We start from the raw sequence: 17,370 nt of genomic DNA, 5'->3' as shown, positions 1-17,370 counted from the left end.
CTGGAACTCACTGCATAGACAAGGTTGGCTTCCAACTCACAGAGATCATCCTGCCTCTGCCTCCCATGTACTGGGATTGGTGTGTGCCCCAACACCTGGCACGAGAACACTTTTTAATAAACGTTTAAAAACGAAATCAAGAAACCTCTGCATTCACGTCCCCTTGCAGGCTGGTGTCTACTCTGAGCTACTGGAGTCACATGACACACTAATCAGGAACAACCTGGAGGCTGTAGATGCAATGAAGTAAGCCATGTGGACACCAGCCTGATCCCAAGGCAGGCAGAAGGTGCTGTGGGTCTAGGTCCTTCCACTTCCTACCCACAGAGCAAGCACAGTCCGACACAGTCCAAGGCTCTTCTGGGCCCTGCACCCACCTCTATCTGAACAACTCTGAGGAAGGTGTTCTTACAAAGTAGTTGACTACATATGGAAGAGACACTGAACTAGGCAGGGTTGAAGCCAAGTTCTGTGTCTTCCATATAGGGCGTGTGTGTGTGGGGGGGTGTATACTCACTGCGGGTGTACACATACATGTATGACTGACTATGCATGTATGTGTACACATATGTGTGTCTATGCATGTGTGTATGTGTGTGTGCATTTGGTGGGGGAAGAAAGGGGAAGAGACTGACAGACAGACAAACAGGTAGAGACACTTTGGAATTTAAAATCCTTTAAACCACCACCCTAAAATTTAAAAAAAAAATAAGACAATAAAAACAACCAGGGACAGGATATTTTGATCATATAAATAAATAAATAAATAAATAAATAAATAAATAAATAAATAAAAGACAATCATTGCTTCCGAAATAAGCAATTCCAGAGTTGAAACAAGTGGAGGATCTAGAAAAAAGGCTAGAAAGAAATAATAACCATCTTAGTTTTATTCATGGGATGGGGTAGAGAGTGGTTTCCCGTTCCTCGTGTGGTGGGGGAGGTGTGAGAAACTGGGATTCACATCCTGAGTCCACGGTCACTGGAGAGACCTGGGACAATCGCGCAGGGGCCGAGCATCAGAAGTCACTGCGGCATCTCAGGGGTGATGCTGGGCAGGCTCAGCACAGAACAGTCCCATGTGGTGTCCTTGTCCCCTCTCCAGGGTCTGTCTAAGAGCCGTTAAATCTTTATGCTGCCGTGTCTCGTGACTGGGACACCCTGGAAGACAGAGCAGCTTCGAAGGCCAACCACCACACCACACGCTATCTGCACTGACTTCAACCAGCCACCGAGAACTCTCCATCCCTCCTCTTCACCTTGATGGCACCAGGCCCCGGGTGCCATTAGAACATCTCCTTGCTGGGCTCCCTGCTGGGGAACTCACAGCCGGCTCAGTAGGAATGAGGGGCGTCACCTTCCAAAAGGAGGTCCACGTGGGAGGAGCAAAAGTGGGATTTGTAAAGCGCACCTCACTTTCAGAAGGGGGGGGGGGTGGCGCCCCTGAGAAGCCAAGTAGCAACAAGGGTACAAGAATCTGGCTCCACAGTGCTTCTTTTCAGAGTTTCAGAGGTTTGGTTGGTTGTTTTGTTTTGTTTTGTTTTGTTTTTTTTTTTTTTTTTTTAAGAAAATTGTATAATTGTTTGGAAACCTGTGAGAAAATTACCAGAGTACATAGGTACGTGAAATGTGAACTTTAAACCCGCTTGACCCGGAAAAGCGGCAGGTCATAAAATGATGTTTTATATTATTAATATTTGAACTCTTTTTTAAAGGTTAGAAATAAGGGCCACAGCTTTGAGCACCAAATACTAAACACCGGAAGTCGGGCTGTTCCTGTCTTACGACGCAGCAAGATGACGTAATCAGGCCGGCGAAGTACCTGAGGCGGCTTCTCAAGCTCTTAAGTCTCAACCCTTGTGGGGCGGTGAAAGACTCTTTTAGAGGGGTAGCCTAGGACCACCTGCCTGTCGGGTGTTTGCAATGAGAGTCACAGCAGTGAGAAAATTACAGGTGAGAAATAGCAACGGGAATTATGTTGTGGTGGGGGTGGGGTCACCACCACGTGGAGAACTATTGGGAAAGTTGAGAACAGCTGGCTCAGAGAAGTCTCTCCTTACGGTCAAATCTATTCGCACTTAAGATCTTAATCTCACGCTATTTTTGAGAAACTGAGTCATATAAGAAACTGTTCCCCCCAGCACTAGGGAGGCAGAGGCAGGCGGATCTCTGTGAGTTCGAGGCCACCTGGACTACAAGAGCTAGTTCCAGGACAGGAACCAAAAGCTACGGAGAAACCCTGTCTCGAAAAATCCAAAAAAAAGAAAAAGAAACTGTTCCCCGTGGACTGTGCTTATGAGTTAAAAGTTTTATTTTGATAATGAAAGGAGCTTAAATTCAGAAATTGTTATTTTTAAGGCTCAAACTGAATAGATAAAAGCTTTATTTACCTCTTGTATGTGTTTTCAGAGTGAAGCCTAAAGCAAGTAACTAAAAACAAGCAAGGTTTGCTTAGCTCACATATACTTAATAGATAATGGTCCTCAAACTTCCCAGAGATCTGCCAAATATGGCATTTAAAATGTTTAATGGAAAAGCTTACTATGACAGGGACCCCCAGCTTTTAGCAGTGACCCCGAGGTCTCCAAAGAAGTTGCTGCAGCACCATGGAGACTCCATCTGGATTGTGGTAACGCTAACCACAGGGCAAGACTGCCCTAATACCGCACCTGCCGCAGAACTTGGCCCAAACTCTGGACAAGCAGGACACTGAGAGTTGACTGCCCCACTTTGCCTAAACAAAGGAAGATCCATCTCTCTCATGTTCCTCCCCCGTGGGAAAACCTCTCCCCTTCTGGGCCTGGCAGGTGAAACCTGATGTTGCCCTGGAACCTCTGCTCCCAACTCCATGGAGATCACAGGAGCCTGGGATGACAGTCTAATAATGGGCTAGTCTCTGTCATTTTAATTGATATATTTGGATTGTACTTCCTGCTACAAGTTATCCTTCTCAGATCTCTGACGGTGTTGACGGCTAGGCTAACTATAGCTTTGTCGGCTTAGCAGGAGCAGTTAAAACCAGGTTCTTCCCCAAGGCTGCAGCGGCCTTGTTAGCTCATTTCATGTGTAACAAACAAGCCTTGCTTTTTCTAGAGCTACTAGGTACCCTGCTGAGAAAAAGCAAATGGGTTTGTCTTGTTAAAAGGCTTCATATTAAAAGATAGACAGGTCATGAAAGGAACATGACTCCTCTCAGGAACAACTACTTACATTTCTAGTGAATGATTACACAAAAAGAAAAAGGGCTAAAATCTACGTAAGGTCTAAGAAAATGTTTTAAGATGTATGAAGGTCTGAGGGTGTGAAAGCTTATGTTCTGGGGGTCTCAGAAAACGATTTAAGATATAAAAATGCAAGTTGTAAAGGTATAAGTAAGTGATTAAAGATATATGAAAATGTAAAACCTTTCCTATTTCTTTCCCCTTTCTATGCTATTGTTACACTAAGATTTCAAACGTTCAGAGTTTGGGCGTTGAGCGATGGAGTTCTGCTAGGCTGGTACAGCAGTCAGTGACAAGATTTTAAATTGTCTTTGGTTGTATTCTAAGTGCAGACTTAAGGTGCTTCTCACTGGGTTAAAGACATTGCCGTCCAATCTAGATCTACATCTCCAGACAGATGAAAAGAATATTCATGCTTTTTAACCCAAATCTATAACTTTTACTAGGACTCAAAGGTGAGAGTCTGCTCCAGCTTTCCTACAGACACCTGTTTCTGCTTCTTCTATAATGTGGATTTCAGCACAGACTGGTAATGCTAATATGCCTAAAACTTACGTTCTCTGGAAATTAAAAACTCCTATAAGCCTCTAGGGGATCATAAGACTTTGATCTACCTCTCACAGGTCAAAAGGACTCCAGATAAGAACAGCCTAAAGTTTCCCCACTTGTCTATTCCTGAGGGTGGGGTCCCTCTCTCCTGGTCTTGGGACTCCACCCTTCCTCAACTGAAGCTGATGCAGACCAGTCCAGCTGATGTGGTGATCGCTCCCTGTCTCTTCAGCTGGGTCAGCTAACCAGAGGCTTCTGATGAATGCCCCCTTGCCTGATTCCCTTCCTTGCTTTTGACTAGCATTCCAGTCGTTCTGGGCTCCGACAAGATCCTAGCTTCAGCAGGAAGTAGTTACAGAAGAGAGAACATCACCCCTCATCCTGCAACAGACTGGGATGTTAAAGCAAAAGGATACTTCCTTGTATGGGGAAAAATAGTTATCAATAATGCCTATTGGCATACCAGGAAAGGTACTTGTTAAAATCGAAAAGGCCCAGATCTATCAACAGGTAAATCCATTAGCTGATATAGCCTACAATATGGTAGGTCACGTGATCTGCTGTATGTAAAATAGAAAGGTTATTGTACAGCTTTAGGAGAAAATTGTTTCTATGTAAACCACTCATGAATCATTAGAAATAGTCTTGCTGGGCTAAAAAAAAATCATTGCAAGAAAGGGGACCCGAGAGGAAGTAAGTAACTGGTCCCCATTCTCACTTCCAGGTCCCTTTTAGATATAGCTCTGATGTCAGCCTCTGGCCCTTCTGCTTCTGCTGACTGCTGTTGGCTCTTGCATCACTGATGCCTTAACTAAATGCTAATTCCTGTCTGGGCAACATTAAGCTGAGGGTTATTAGATCCCAATAAAAACAGGTACCATCACAGAGTCAAGGATTTGACTCAGGATACAACTCGAGGTGGGGGAAGGAATGGGAGAGCCGAAGTTACATTTTAAGTTTTAATTCCTATGCCTCAGAGATCTATGGAAGGAAAATGAATGCCTCTAATCTGCAAGCCCCTGGCCAAGGACTGAGAGACAGTTCCTGAAATGCTGGAGACTACTGTTTATGGGAGATAACAAGTCTCACGCTTTCACTCCCTAAACAAGTTTGTTTAAGTCTGTTCACTACATGAACTTGATCACATGTGGGTGGGAGGTTCCTGGGCAGGAAATACCTCAGGATGTATGCTCGCCCCTGATTGGACCTGATGGAAATACTTTAAGATCCTACAAACCATGACTCAGGGCCATTTCCTGGGAACCCAGGTATGGACCTGACCGGAGCCCATCTACCTGGCCAGTATTTAATCAAAGCTTGCTTCAAATTTGGCTTTAAACTGCGGTAGTGGTCTTATTCTTGACCAGAGGGATTAACACCAGCATCACTAAATTAATTAGTTATTTAATTACTTCACTTTGAGGAAGAAACTCGTAAGAAAATTCAATCTGAAGGGATTAAGTCCACTGTGACATGTCTCACATTCTAGGGACGCAAACAGAATGTTGTTCCTGGAGAACCATCAGGCCAGCGAGGATGCCAGGCACCACGTCAGCCTGGTAGCTGGAGAAACACACTTCGTCTTGGTTCCAACAGGAAGATGACCCTTTGAGGCTCCTCCATACCGAGTGAGTAGGAAGAAGAATGAATCAGGTGACCCAGATGTTCTTAGTATTGTTCAAATTTACACACTTGTTCATAGGAGAGGTTCCTCACACTAGCCAAGAGAATACTTATCCCCCCCCCACACACACACACACACACTCCACTCCACTATGAAGCACTGGGCATCAAAACCAGCAAGCCAAGAAGGAGTACCTGTCACTCAGCAACACCACAGCCCAAGAGATCTACACTGAGCTATACCCCATCTCAAGAGGTCAACCTTGCCTGGCGGCGGTGGCGCCCGCCTTTAATCCCAGCACTCGGGAGGCAGAGGCAGGCGGATCTCTGTGAGTTCGAGGCCAGCCTGGTCTACAGAGCTAGTTCCAGGACAGGAACCAAAAAGCTATGGAGAAACCCTGTCTCGAAAAATCAAAAAAAAAAAAAAAAAAAAAAAGAGGTCAACCTTGAGCCATATCCCAGCCAAGAGGTCTACACTGAGCCCCACCCCAGACCCTTATCCCTTCTAAGAGAATAACATCCATTTATTTTCACATTAGAAAAAACATCTAGTACAGCTTCACAAGCCTTCTTAGAGTATAAGCAATCAGAAACCTAAATACCTTTGGTACTTATGGGAAATGATAAAAACACGCAGAACGTCTCACTCTGTTTTCTAAAAGAAAACTCCTGCTGAGAACTGTGAAATCTACAGGAAAAAAAAAAAAACAATCTTCCCTTTAATATTAACACTTTTATTTTTTAACACTGGTCCCTCTGACCGGCAATAATTCTAAATCTAGATCATTTTTTCTGCTTGGTCAGAGGAAATAAAGCAACAGCTCATTAGTTCAAGACAATGGCTTTTGGCTTTTCTTTTTAAAAGAAGCCAGCAAAAACAATACGGATTCAAAAGCTGCATTTATTACAGTAATGAAGAGGAAATTTCAGGTCAACGTGTCCTAGAGATAGACAACTGTGTCAATGAGCACAGATGCTCTCACAGAACAACTCCTTGTCTTTAGGTTGTCCTTATGATATTTTAACTTTCGAACAGTGAAAAGCAAAAATAAACAAAGGCAGGGCTAGGGGACTAGTGTAGTGGGTAAGAGAGCTTGCTGCAGACCCACGTGGACCTGAGTTCAAATCCCCAGCACCACATGAAAGCAGGGCACGGCCAAGCGTGACTGCAACCCCAGCACGGGGGAGCCTGCTGGACAGCCAGTCTAACCCAGGTGAGTAGCTTCAGATTCAATGAGAGACACACTCAAATAAGGTAGAGAAGGAGAGCAGGCTATCTGGTGTCTTCCTCAAGCCTCCAGGCACCACACACACACACGCGCGCGCGCACACACACACACACACACACGTGCACGCACTCACCCCAAATAAGGTAAAACATTGACACTAAGCGGCTGTAGCATAACCTCATCCACGGCCATCCACAGAAAGTCCCTCGTGGGGGAAGTGATTAACTCAGCGGGTCACAGTGTCAGCTCTGAGGACAGAGGATGAACGACGTGACGTGAAGGATGAAAGAATATCGTGATTCTGTCTGAGATGACTGCCAAGCAGAGGTAACTGCCAGTTCCCTCTTTGTCCCTGCCATTTCTGACGCTCTCCCATCCCTGCTACCTTAGTCTCACAGTGAGCAGCGCCTCCTTCCTGCTACCCAAACAGCTCCACTCACTTGCTCATCCTCTCCTCCATTCACACCTGCATCCCTTGCTCTGCAGCCAGTCTTCCAGGTCTGGCCTCTGGACCTCGGCCCAGACACTCTCCGCACTTCAAAGGCTCCATTAGCCTCTTTGAATGGTGACCCTTCTGTAAGCACACACCTCCTCTCCTTCAGTGTCATTTGTGAATGCCCTTCCCTATGGAACTCTAACAAGCCCATTCAACAGAGGAGGCACTGTTTAAACCCCGTGAAAACATTAGCCCAGTTACTCTTACTAGTTATTCAAATTGTACAGATTCTTCAAAACCCACCGGGTCCCACCTCTTGCAAGCAGGCTTTCCTGACTGTTCAGGGTCTCAGCTCATTTTCCCAATTACTTCGTCAGTCACAGAGTGCTCGCACAATTTAAAACTTCATTTTCCATTGTATTTGTCTCCCAAACATACTCATTCATTCAAATAAGTATTTTTAGAATGCTAAAAAAAATTCCATTATAAGTTTTGAGGTTGAGGAGTTAGGGCAGTTTGGCTGCAGAGGTGTAAGGAATTTGATCCACGGGGAAGCCACGCAGAGAAACACATGCCTGCAACCCCAGTGTTTGTAGGGAAGCAGAGACTGGGCTCTCAGAAACCAGTCTAGTTCAAACCTAAGCCCCAGGTTCAGGAAGAGACTATCTTAAAAAGTAAGTTATAAGCCAGGTAAAGTAAAAGCCAGGTGCACACCTTTAATCCCAGTTCTAGGGAGGCAGAGGCTGGCAGATCTCTGTGAGTTAGCCAGGCCTGTTATGCAGAGAAACCCTGTCTCTGGTTGGGGGTGGGAGTGAATTGAGGTGTAAATCAATAGATTTACTTGCTCAGCATGGTGGCACACGCCTTTAATCCTGGCACTAGGAAGGCCGAGGTAGATGTATCTCTGTGAATTCGAGGCCAGCCTGGTCTACAAAGCGAATTCCTGGAAAGTTAGGGCTGTTACACAGAAAAAAAAAAAAAAATACAGGAAGACTTTCAACATCTGGCCACCACATCTGTATATGTAGACACATACACATACATGTACACACACACACACACATACACACACATACATACACACACAAATTGATTAACTGATTGATTGATTAAAATACAATTATTTAATTTTAGAGATCGGTCTAGAAGCCAAGGATACTGCTATAAATAAAATAGAAGGGGCTCTCAGGAGGATGTCCCTCGGGGGAGAGAAACACATGAGACAAGAAAGGACAAGACAGCAGCTCTCCAGAAAATGTGCTTCAGAGAGAAAACAGTGCAGCTGCTTACAGAGCAGAAAGAAGTGCCGGTGGCCTAGCCAGCACTAGAGGCAGGAGGAGAGAGTAAGGTAAGATACAAAAGACCACTTTGATGACGTCATCCAAGTCTTCCATCACCCCCCCCCCCCAGGCCTGGGCTAAAGCTAAACACCAGCAGTCTGCTCCAACACTAACAAACCATCTACTGCCACCAATCAAGGCTGGACCTTGGTGCTTACATTAAAGGGAAAACAATTACTTAGCTAATTGAGGACAATGCGGCCACTAATCTAAATAACTGGACCCCAAAGCATGATATCAACTCCCCAGGGGCGCTGGTAAAATGAGGTGATTGCTAAGCTCCTCCCCTTCTGACTACCCTTACATTAAAATCAGAAGCATTGTGACAATAAGCCGCCCACAAAATTAAGGCCAGATGGTTGCCCATTGCCTATCTCTGGTAAAAATTACAGCTGGTTCAAATGGCACACGCCAAATGCTTCTAAAATAACTGCCCAGTTATTTTAAACAACTAGAAACAATTAGCCTGCACAGAAGCAGGGCATTGCAGACATCTGAGAATCCTGGGACTTTTTTCATGTGTATGTGTGTACATGTATATGCACACGTGTGTTTGCATGTTCGTATATATATGGGTACACAGGCATGTGGAAACCCATGGCTGACATTTTGTCTTCCTCAAGCTCTCTCCACCTTATTCACTGAGGCTAGCCAGCTTGTCTGTAACCCCCAGCATTGGGGTGGGAGCAGCTTGCCTGTAACCCCCAGCATTGGGGTGGGAGCAGCTTGCCTGTAACCCTAGCATTGGGGTGGGAGCAGCTTGCCTGTAACCCCAGCATTGAGGGAAAGCTTTCCTATAATCCCAGCATTGTAGGGGGCCAGCTTATCTGTAACCCCAGCTTTGTGGGAGAGCCATATGCAGAGGCCAAAGGCTCATTGGGATTTCTGGGCCAGAACAGTGAGCCCCAGGTTCAGTAAGAAACTTTGTCTTAAAAAATCAAGTGGAGAATGACAGGAAAAGATGGAGTTACAGGTGGCTGCCACACCCACCCAGCTCCTGTGGGTTCCAGTTCCCACACCCATGTGGCAAATGCTCTAACCAGAGCAATCTCCCCTGGCTCCAGTGGAATTTTTAAGGGATTTTTCTGACTGACTTAGAAAGGGACTTTTCTGGTTCACACTCCAAAGGCTCACTTAATAGTGTATACCTATACTTTGCTTGTATACATGCAGGAATACCCGTCTGTGAGTGCAGGCATGCATGTGCGTGTGAAGGTCAGAGGTCAGCCTTGGGTGGTTTTCCTCGAGGCCCACCCATCTGTACTCACAGGACCCTCCCCCTCCAGCCTGGAACTGACTGAGTATGGTAAACTGGAGGACCAGCAAGTCCCAGAGATCCTGTCTCCTTCCCCCAGCGCTGGGATTATGTATACCACCACCCTTTAGCTTTCTTTTTTTTTTTTTAGGATTTTATTAATTAGTATTAAAATCATTTGGAGTCTCAACATAACAGAAGAATAGCAAGAGAAAGATATCTGAAACATGTTTCTTTCTTTTTACATGTCAAATATTTTCTTTTTTTTTAGAATTTTTTTTAAAGATTTATTTATTACATATACAGTGTTCTGCATGCATGTATACTTGCAGCCAGAAGAGGGCGCCAGATCTCATTACAGTTGGTTGTGAGCCACCATGTGGTTGCTGGGAATTGAACTCAGGACCTCTGGAAGAGCAGTCAGTGCTCTTAACCTCTGAGCCGTCTCTCTAGCCCCTCAAATATTTTCTTTTATCATTCCCAGATCTTACAACTTTCATTTACACATCCTAATAACTTGCATTTCCTAAGTTACCCCTTTAGTTTTCTGTACGCCATTCTGAGGATCAAACTCAGGTTTCAGTGATTGCGAGCATTTTACCAGCTGAGCTTACCAGCTGAGCCAAATCCCCAGTCCTCTGTGTAATTTTTTTTCATTTAGCTATTTACTTGATTATTGAATTTGGAGGTAAGATCTCAATATAAAATCCCGGGCTGGCCTAGAATTTGCTATGTAACCCAGGCTAGCCTCAAAATCACAGAGATCCATCTGTCTCGGCCTCTTTCTTTGCCTCCTGAGTGCTGGGATTAAAGGAATGAGCCACTGTGCCCAGCCTGCCCAATGATTTTTTTTTTAAAAGAGACTGAGTAAGGTCTTCGGTCTTTGCCTCCTGAGGGAAGAGCTGGAGGGAGAACATGCAGAAGGGGTTCCTGGCTGCTTGAGCAGGGGCACCCCAAAGCTCCCCGTGTTGGAATAAACCTCCAAACACTTCCAGACAGTCCACTTTATACAGCGGTTTCTCTGGAGAAACGTGCTAAAGCATCACAGAATGGGAACCGCAAGCATCTGTCTTCCGGAGCTCTGAGTTGGAAAAAATCAAATTCCTGCAGGGAGAAAGTGCTCCTACCAAAGCGTCAAAATGAGCCGCACCTGAGGGTGGTGGGAAAGTTCTGGAACTGGGCTGTGGAAACCAAGGCAAGGCGATCGGGGGTTCCAGAATCCCGAGTTGGACAGACAGCACTGCAAGGGAAAAATGGGGGGGGGGACTTAAAATGCAAAGCTTTTGAAGGCTCGAAAGGGTCTCCATCTGCATCAACACCTCAGCTCCTCCAGGAAGCTCTCTGGCGAGCACTGTCGCGCGGGTGTTCTATGTGTATTCTATGTACATGGTGCAGCAATTGCCCTTGCTCACTCAGCCTCCCTGCTCAGTGAGCCCCTCAATAGTCAGGAAGCTTAGCTGCACTTGCCAGTCCCATCTCCTGCTCTGCACTGAGGTGGGGGCATGGTGAGCTGAAGGCAAGGGCACAGGGGAACCTGAGCCAGGAAGAGGCTCCAATGTGTTTCCTTCCTCACGGCCACGCGGCCACATCCTCCAGCTTCTCCACTGATGTGGCATAGAGAATCACATGTACTCAAGCCCATGGCTGTGTGTCGGCCCGTCATATTAGCCAAGTTCGCCAGGCCGCAGCCAAGAAAGGCAAGGGTCTAGATAGCCGGGAGAAGAGAGAAATAATTATCTGGTTTTTCCTGAATACATAGGGAATAAAAGGGTTTATTTGAGGCTAGCCCAATCTACATAGCGAGTTTCAAGTTCCAAGTGAGCCAGAACTACATAGTGAGACTGTCACAAAAAAAAAAAATTAAAATTAAGTTTATAATGGTAATTTCAGGCCTGTTGAGACAAAAGTAGATCTGTCATTTTCTTGTAGAAAAAAAATATTCACCAAAGCCATCTTTTCAACATACTAATAACTTTTTACCGCAATATAATAATCTCATTTTACAGTGTTTCCCTCCATTATCTGATTTGGAGTTTCACACTGGCCCTAGGAAACAGAGTTCATCCAATTATCCCCCACGATACAGATAAAGGAAGCAGAGCTCAGAACGCAACGTGAAATGCCCACAGCCACGCAGCCAGGCAGAATGCAAAGCCAAGGGTGAGTCTAAGCTCCCAGTTCAAGGTCACCAGCATGGCGCACCTCTCTTTGCCTTTTTAATCATTTAACTTTTTTCAGTGTGGCAATTGAAAAGTATAAAATGTTGAGAGCAGGATTTCTAGGACATTTTAGTAGCTGTGATCTGTTCATACCTACAGATCCGGGACAACAGCATCTATTATTCACCGAATCTCATAGGCTCGGGACAGGTTTGCAGCCTGGCCCTAAGAGTCCCTGACACTGAAGTCACAGGTCACAGTTGGGACATATTTATCTTCGTGTCGGGACATTCCTTCCGTGCCCTTCTGGCTCTCATCCTGACGTAGCCCTTTTCAGAAACTAAAATTCCTGCCACCAGCTGACAGACAGAACATACCAATGGCCAAATCCTGAAACCAGCCAGCTGGACACACAGGCTGGGGAATATTCGGAACGACTTCTCAAAGCCAAGGGTTAGAGGGGATGCAGACACGTCCACTCTGTTTGCCTTCTCCTTCCTGGCAAACTGCGTGTACGCCCTACCCTGCTCTCTCTGAACAAGAAGGCAATTTTCAGCAAAGAGCAAGGCAGGGAACAGCACGCTCTTGCATGCTCTTCCTTCACAAACAAAAGTGGTCGTTAAGGATGTGCACTTTGAGGGAATTTTTTCAGTGTAGCTAGATTTCCCTCTACCCAACGAGGCATCTACTCAAAAAAAAAAAAAAAGCCAATCAAATATTTGTAAATAGAATCACCCACCCACCCCCTCCACAAGAAATGGGATTCTTTTTTTCTTAAGATACAGTTCTGGCTGGCCTGGAACTCCCCATATAGACCAGGCTGGCCATGAACCTGGCATGAACCTCCTGACCCTCTTTTCCTTAGTGTAGGATGATAGGCACAGATCACTAACAAACATGATTGTGGTTTGTTGGGGTAGGGGGAAGTTGTTTGTTTTTGTTTTTAAGATAGCTTGAGCTCACAGTAAAGTGAGGCCTTGAACTTCTGATCCTCCCTCCTGCTTCACAGACCCACACCCCACGTCCAGTTTATCGGGTGCTGGAAATGGACCCCAGGGCTCTGTGTGTGCTAGGCTGGTCCTCTATCAAGTGAGCTACATCTCAGGCCCAATTTCTAGACTGCTTAGCCACACTATCACTGAAATGCAACCTGTGTATTAACAATTCAGAACTGCCTCGTTATCGTTCTGATCTTTACTTAACAATGGTAACTTCTCCCTCTACCCCCCAAAATTTGACAAAGGGTCTGCTAACGACAATGTAAAAGCACGGGGCAGTCGGGAACGTTTCCTGCTCTTACAGAGGACCCAAGTTTGGTTCCCAGCACTAATGTGGTGGCCACAACAGCTTGTAACTAATGTTCCAGGGAATGTGATGCCCTCTGGTGGTATTCTCAGGCACCTACATCAACATAGCGCACACACACACAGAGAGAGAGAGAGAGAGAGAGAGAGAGAGAGAGAGAGAGAGAAATAAAAAACAAATTCTTAAAAAATGCAAATGCACAAACTTGCTCCACTTTTTTTTAAGAAAATCTGCTATGGATCCCTCTTCCAATTTTTGTTTTGCTTGTTTGTTTGTTAACTTTCTTTTCTTACGACCTAACACACATGCAGTACGCTTACATGGAACCACAGAACCTGGGACCTAGGCACCATGTCACTCTCCCGATTTCCTCTTGCAAGGAAACATGGCCACTCTCTGCTTGAATCCTGATCCTGTATTCATTTGCATATGATACTGACTAAGCTGAGTCACTGCTATATGAACCTAAAAGATTTGCTTCCCAGTGGCTGTCTGCAGATCACCAAGGCAGACCTTAACTGAAGACACTGAAGGTCACGTGGGACAGATAAACTTTCCCTGGGCCTAGACTTCAGGTGTTTTGGTTGTAGCTCTTGAAACTGTATTTGATAGTCCACAAGAATGACACTGGCAGCCCCAAAAGAGAGACCAACTGTGGTCAGTGATTTGGGTAGATTTCCAGAATGGAAGCCATCGTGGAAATGTTAAAAGATTAGCCAGGCTTGCTATTATTGCAGGCCTTTCCATCCCGGCTCATGAGAGCCTGGTCCAGGAGAACCGCAAATTAAAGGCCAGTCTGGGCAGCAGGGGGAGTTCAGGGCAAGCCTGGGCAACTTAGTGAGACCCTATCTCAAAATAAAAAAACAATACAGGGAATGGAGCTCCGTGGTCCAAGTCCTGCCCGACGTGTGCAATATCAGACCCTGGTTTCAAACCTGAGTACTTCAAACAATCTGAAATAAAAATAACTACCAAGCCTCAAGGTCTTGGCTAAGGGAGGTGGCAGCCCCAAGCTTCAAAATCATTAGCAGGGCATCCTGATTAGCTTAGTAAACACTGCAGGATGGAGAACTGTTTGTACTTGCTGGTTGGGGTGGGATGTGCCTCACCGAACTCAGCTAGAGAAGCTAGGGAATCCTGTCCAAAAAAGACGCTGGAAATACGTCAGCAGAGAATAACCCCAAACAAATCCAACATCGGCTAGTTTAATCAGAAGACCTGCATCTTACAGTAAGTCGCTTGATACAAAGCCGGGCTTGGCCAGGAAAATCTTAGAAGTCCTGTCCTGCCAATCAACGAAATGAAGCAGTGCCTGGACAAGTTTGAATATATTTTTAAGTGAAAATATATCAATAGAAAGGCCAATACCGAAGCTTTCTCAGGCGAATCTGAGCGTCTAGCTACCGCAGCTTCTCAGTGAGCGCCTAAGAGCGCAGCCCGGTGGGTCTTAAGTAAGCAGACCCACACCACACGGATGCGTTTCCGGAGCCCCGCCGGCTGCTGCTCTAAACCCACGGGCACTCGGCCCCACTCCCAGCCCCAGAAAAGTCCTGACTTGGTCAGCTGCACTTTTCCAGGTACAGGGTCTGGGAGCAAAGGGGTTGGGGCGGGGGAGGGGGCGAGGCCTGGAGGCGCCCTATTGAAAAGGGAGGTGAGGGACCCGAGACGTGTCCGGGAAATTCTGGTCCCCAGAAGGGTGCAGAGCCCGGCTGCAGGACCCAGGCGACAATCCTCCCCGCTGAATTCGGGCGTGACCGCCCCCGCACGGGGCACCGGCTCCCACTCGGTCTTTCCAGAAACGCTCCAGTCTCGAAAATGGGGATGGGGCGATGATCTGCGCGCCCCCCGCTGCGGCAACCTCTCCCGCGGGACCCACGCCCCGCGACACCGCTTACCTCGGCTCGCGCCCCCGCTGGTGGCAGTGGAGTTCCCGCAACCCATCGCGCCGCCCGTGGGGAAGCCGCGCTCCGGACCGCACAAACGCCGCAGGTCCGGGAGGTGGAGACCCAGATGGAGGCGGCACCAGGGACCAGGGACAGCCCTAGCCCCGCCCGGCGCGGGGACCCCCACGGACCCCACCCGAAACCGCGGCAACCGCGGTGTCCACCAATCCGCAGCCTCCTGCGCGCTCCTCGGCCGGGCATTGGTGGTGGTTCAGAGGGGGCGGGAGTTCAAAGTAGGGTTTGGGGTACCAGGCCAAAAGCCGAGGGCGTGGTCCGCAGCAGGATCACCAAGCTTGGGATGCTCACCAGCTTGCCCTCATTCCTCTTCGCCTTCCTCTTTCTTTACTCAAGGCCCCTATTCTCCGTCCCCAGGATGTGAAGAGGAGAGGAAGTGACAGGGAACATCTGTGGATGTCTGTCTAGTGAGGCTAAGGTTAACAGCCTAAACGATGTTCAGATCTGAAGACGAAACCAAAACCTCTCCCTCTTTCGAAGAAGGCAGAGAGAGCTCTGTCCCACAACCTCATCACCTAGAAAACCCAGTTGCCCCACCCTCAGGTTGGTCAGACCTACGTGTCTTCCCCCCAAATCGGTGTTTCTCAGATCTGAAACCAGAGTCTAACCCTGCTTTCTGATTCAAGGCAGAGCTACGAATGTTCGTGGTTTCGTTCAACATAGCCGTTGGGCGCATGTAGCTGGGGTCACACACAACACCTGCTCTGCCCCGTGACAGCTGTGAGATTCAGGAGCAATATGGAGATAGAGAATCGTGGACGTGTGTAAGCTACTGGCTCAACGCCTCTGCTCAGCCAATGCCAGCTGCTATCATGGATCTTGGATTGAGCAGGAACACAAATTCCCTGGAGGTGAGGGATCCTCCGTTTCTTACTGTCCTCCTGGCTCACAGTGGAGAATCAATAAACTCATTGAGACATCGGTGAATTCGAGCCAGAAAATAAAGCCCCATTTTAAACTCACTTGGTATTTATAGAGAGCCCAGGCTGTGCCAAGTTCTTTGCTAAGTTCTGGGGTTACAAACATGAGGGAGACAGTCTCCTCAGAGGGATGATTATAAACAAATTAGCTACATTGTAACAGGGACACCAACAGAGTGATACAGAGAGGAAAGGCTAAAAAAATATAGATAGGGTTGGGGAGCATATAGACCCAAAGCTCAGGCAGGCTTCCGAGCAACCCCCCGGAGATTCCAGGACTTGGGAATCCTGTTGTTCAGGATAAGAGAGACACTGCCTCCTCCGTTTGAAGCTTAGGTATGTGTGACCTTGCGATGGGATGCTGTTTATTCTTGGACAAGATGAGGGCACTTTTCGGTTGGTTTCTAGAAGAGCCAAGTATCACTTTCTTTTCTAGTCTGTGGACAAAATACTTGATAAGAAGCCATTCAAGAAACCAAGGTTTTATTTTGACTGATGATTAGGTAGGAATGTAGTCCATTTCGGTGAGGAAAGGGTGGTGACAGGAACACTTGAGACTGTTACCAGCCTTAAGGCCAAAAGCCGTTCTCAGCCCGCTGGGCTTGACCCAAGGCGTGAGCCCAAGTTCACTGTCTCAGGCCAGTAAAGACTAAAGATGCAGACACTTGCCAGAGCAAGAAGGTAAACTTTATTAAGAGGTTTACAGAACAGTAAGAAATTAAGGAAAAATGAGGTAGGTTCCCAAGATACATTTAGTAAAAAAAGAGAAAGCAAAGCCCTCAATATTACCACTGGCCCTGCGGGTGTCCTCATTGATGTCCATTATTCTAAGGTCCCTCTGTCCTTACAGCTACTGAGAAGCGGCAGCAGTGTCGTGGTGGCTGTCTCTTTGTCTCCCAGGTGGTCTGGGATCTTGTGGAAGCTCTCTGACTTGTTTACCAATGCTTTTTCTCATGGTTTGTCTGACTTGAGTCTTGTCCAGTCTTCTTTACTGTCCTGTACCTAGCTTACAAGTGTGTTTGTCATGTCCTTGGTGCTCCTGACTTTCTGTTTAAACCTAGCATGAATAAGCTCTCACATCTATTCCCGCTGTAGTGTATGTGAGGAACCCTTTTCCCTTTGACCTACTGTGAACTAAACTCCTGCTTCAGGTGGCCGGTCTCCCTAGGTTAGCAAAAAACAGACAGGAAAAGAGGTTGGGCTGTACAATAACCTCAGGGCCGACACCCAGTGACCCTCTTCCTACAGGAAGTCTCCACCTCTTAAAGATCCCACAACCTTTCAAACTGACACCCTCACCTGGAAACCAAACCCCAGTGTACTGGTTTCCATCTTGGCCCCCGTTGTCTTCTTTCAGAGGTCACCCCTAAACAAA

At 46.8% G+C, this 17,370-nt stretch overlaps 1 protein-coding gene and 1 long non-coding RNA gene across 13 annotated transcripts in view; one reads left to right on the top strand and one right to left on the bottom strand.

Annotated features, from left to right (window-relative positions):
* CUNH12orf75 (chromosome unknown C12orf75 homolog) overlaps positions 1-15,437 on the bottom strand; it is a 28,894-nt gene extending 13,457 nt beyond the window's left edge. For 2 of the 3 annotated variants that reach the window (XM_050145658.1, XM_050145657.1), the window contains exon 1: positions 10,804-11,667. In XM_050145658.1, the coding sequence (XP_050001615.1) occupies positions 10,804-10,966 (163 nt within the window). In that variant the 5' untranslated portion in view covers positions 10,967-11,667. Of the gene's footprint in view, positions 1-10,803; positions 11,668-15,012 lie in introns of those variants that run through there. The other variant, XM_050145659.1, reaches the window with a different exon arrangement.
* LOC126503761 (uncharacterized) overlaps positions 1-17,370 on the top strand; it is a 59,195-nt gene that overhangs the window by 22,416 nt on the left and 19,409 nt on the right. For 9 of the 10 annotated variants that reach the window (XR_007592388.1, XR_007592381.1, XR_007592387.1 and 6 more), the window contains 6 exons: positions 1,716-5,398; positions 6,821-6,949; positions 8,193-8,406; positions 11,660-11,813; positions 15,433-15,618; positions 15,702-15,926. This is a non-coding gene — a long non-coding RNA (uncharacterized lncRNA). The remainder of the gene's footprint in view (positions 1-1,715; positions 5,399-6,820; positions 6,950-8,192; positions 8,407-11,659; positions 11,814-15,432; positions 15,619-15,701; positions 15,927-17,370) is intronic. The other variant, XR_007592382.1, reaches the window with a different exon arrangement.

Source organism: Alexandromys fortis, unplaced genomic scaffold (genome assembly GCF_014885135.2).
Source record: "Alexandromys fortis isolate MF-2015 unplaced genomic scaffold, M_Fortis_MF-2015_v1.1 scaffold_50, whole genome shotgun sequence".
In the NCBI taxonomy this organism is placed as follows: Eukaryota; Metazoa; Chordata; class Mammalia; order Rodentia; family Cricetidae; genus Alexandromys; species Alexandromys fortis.
The sequence above is the reverse complement of the archived record's forward strand: the minus strand, read 5'-3'. Positions and strand labels throughout refer to the sequence as shown.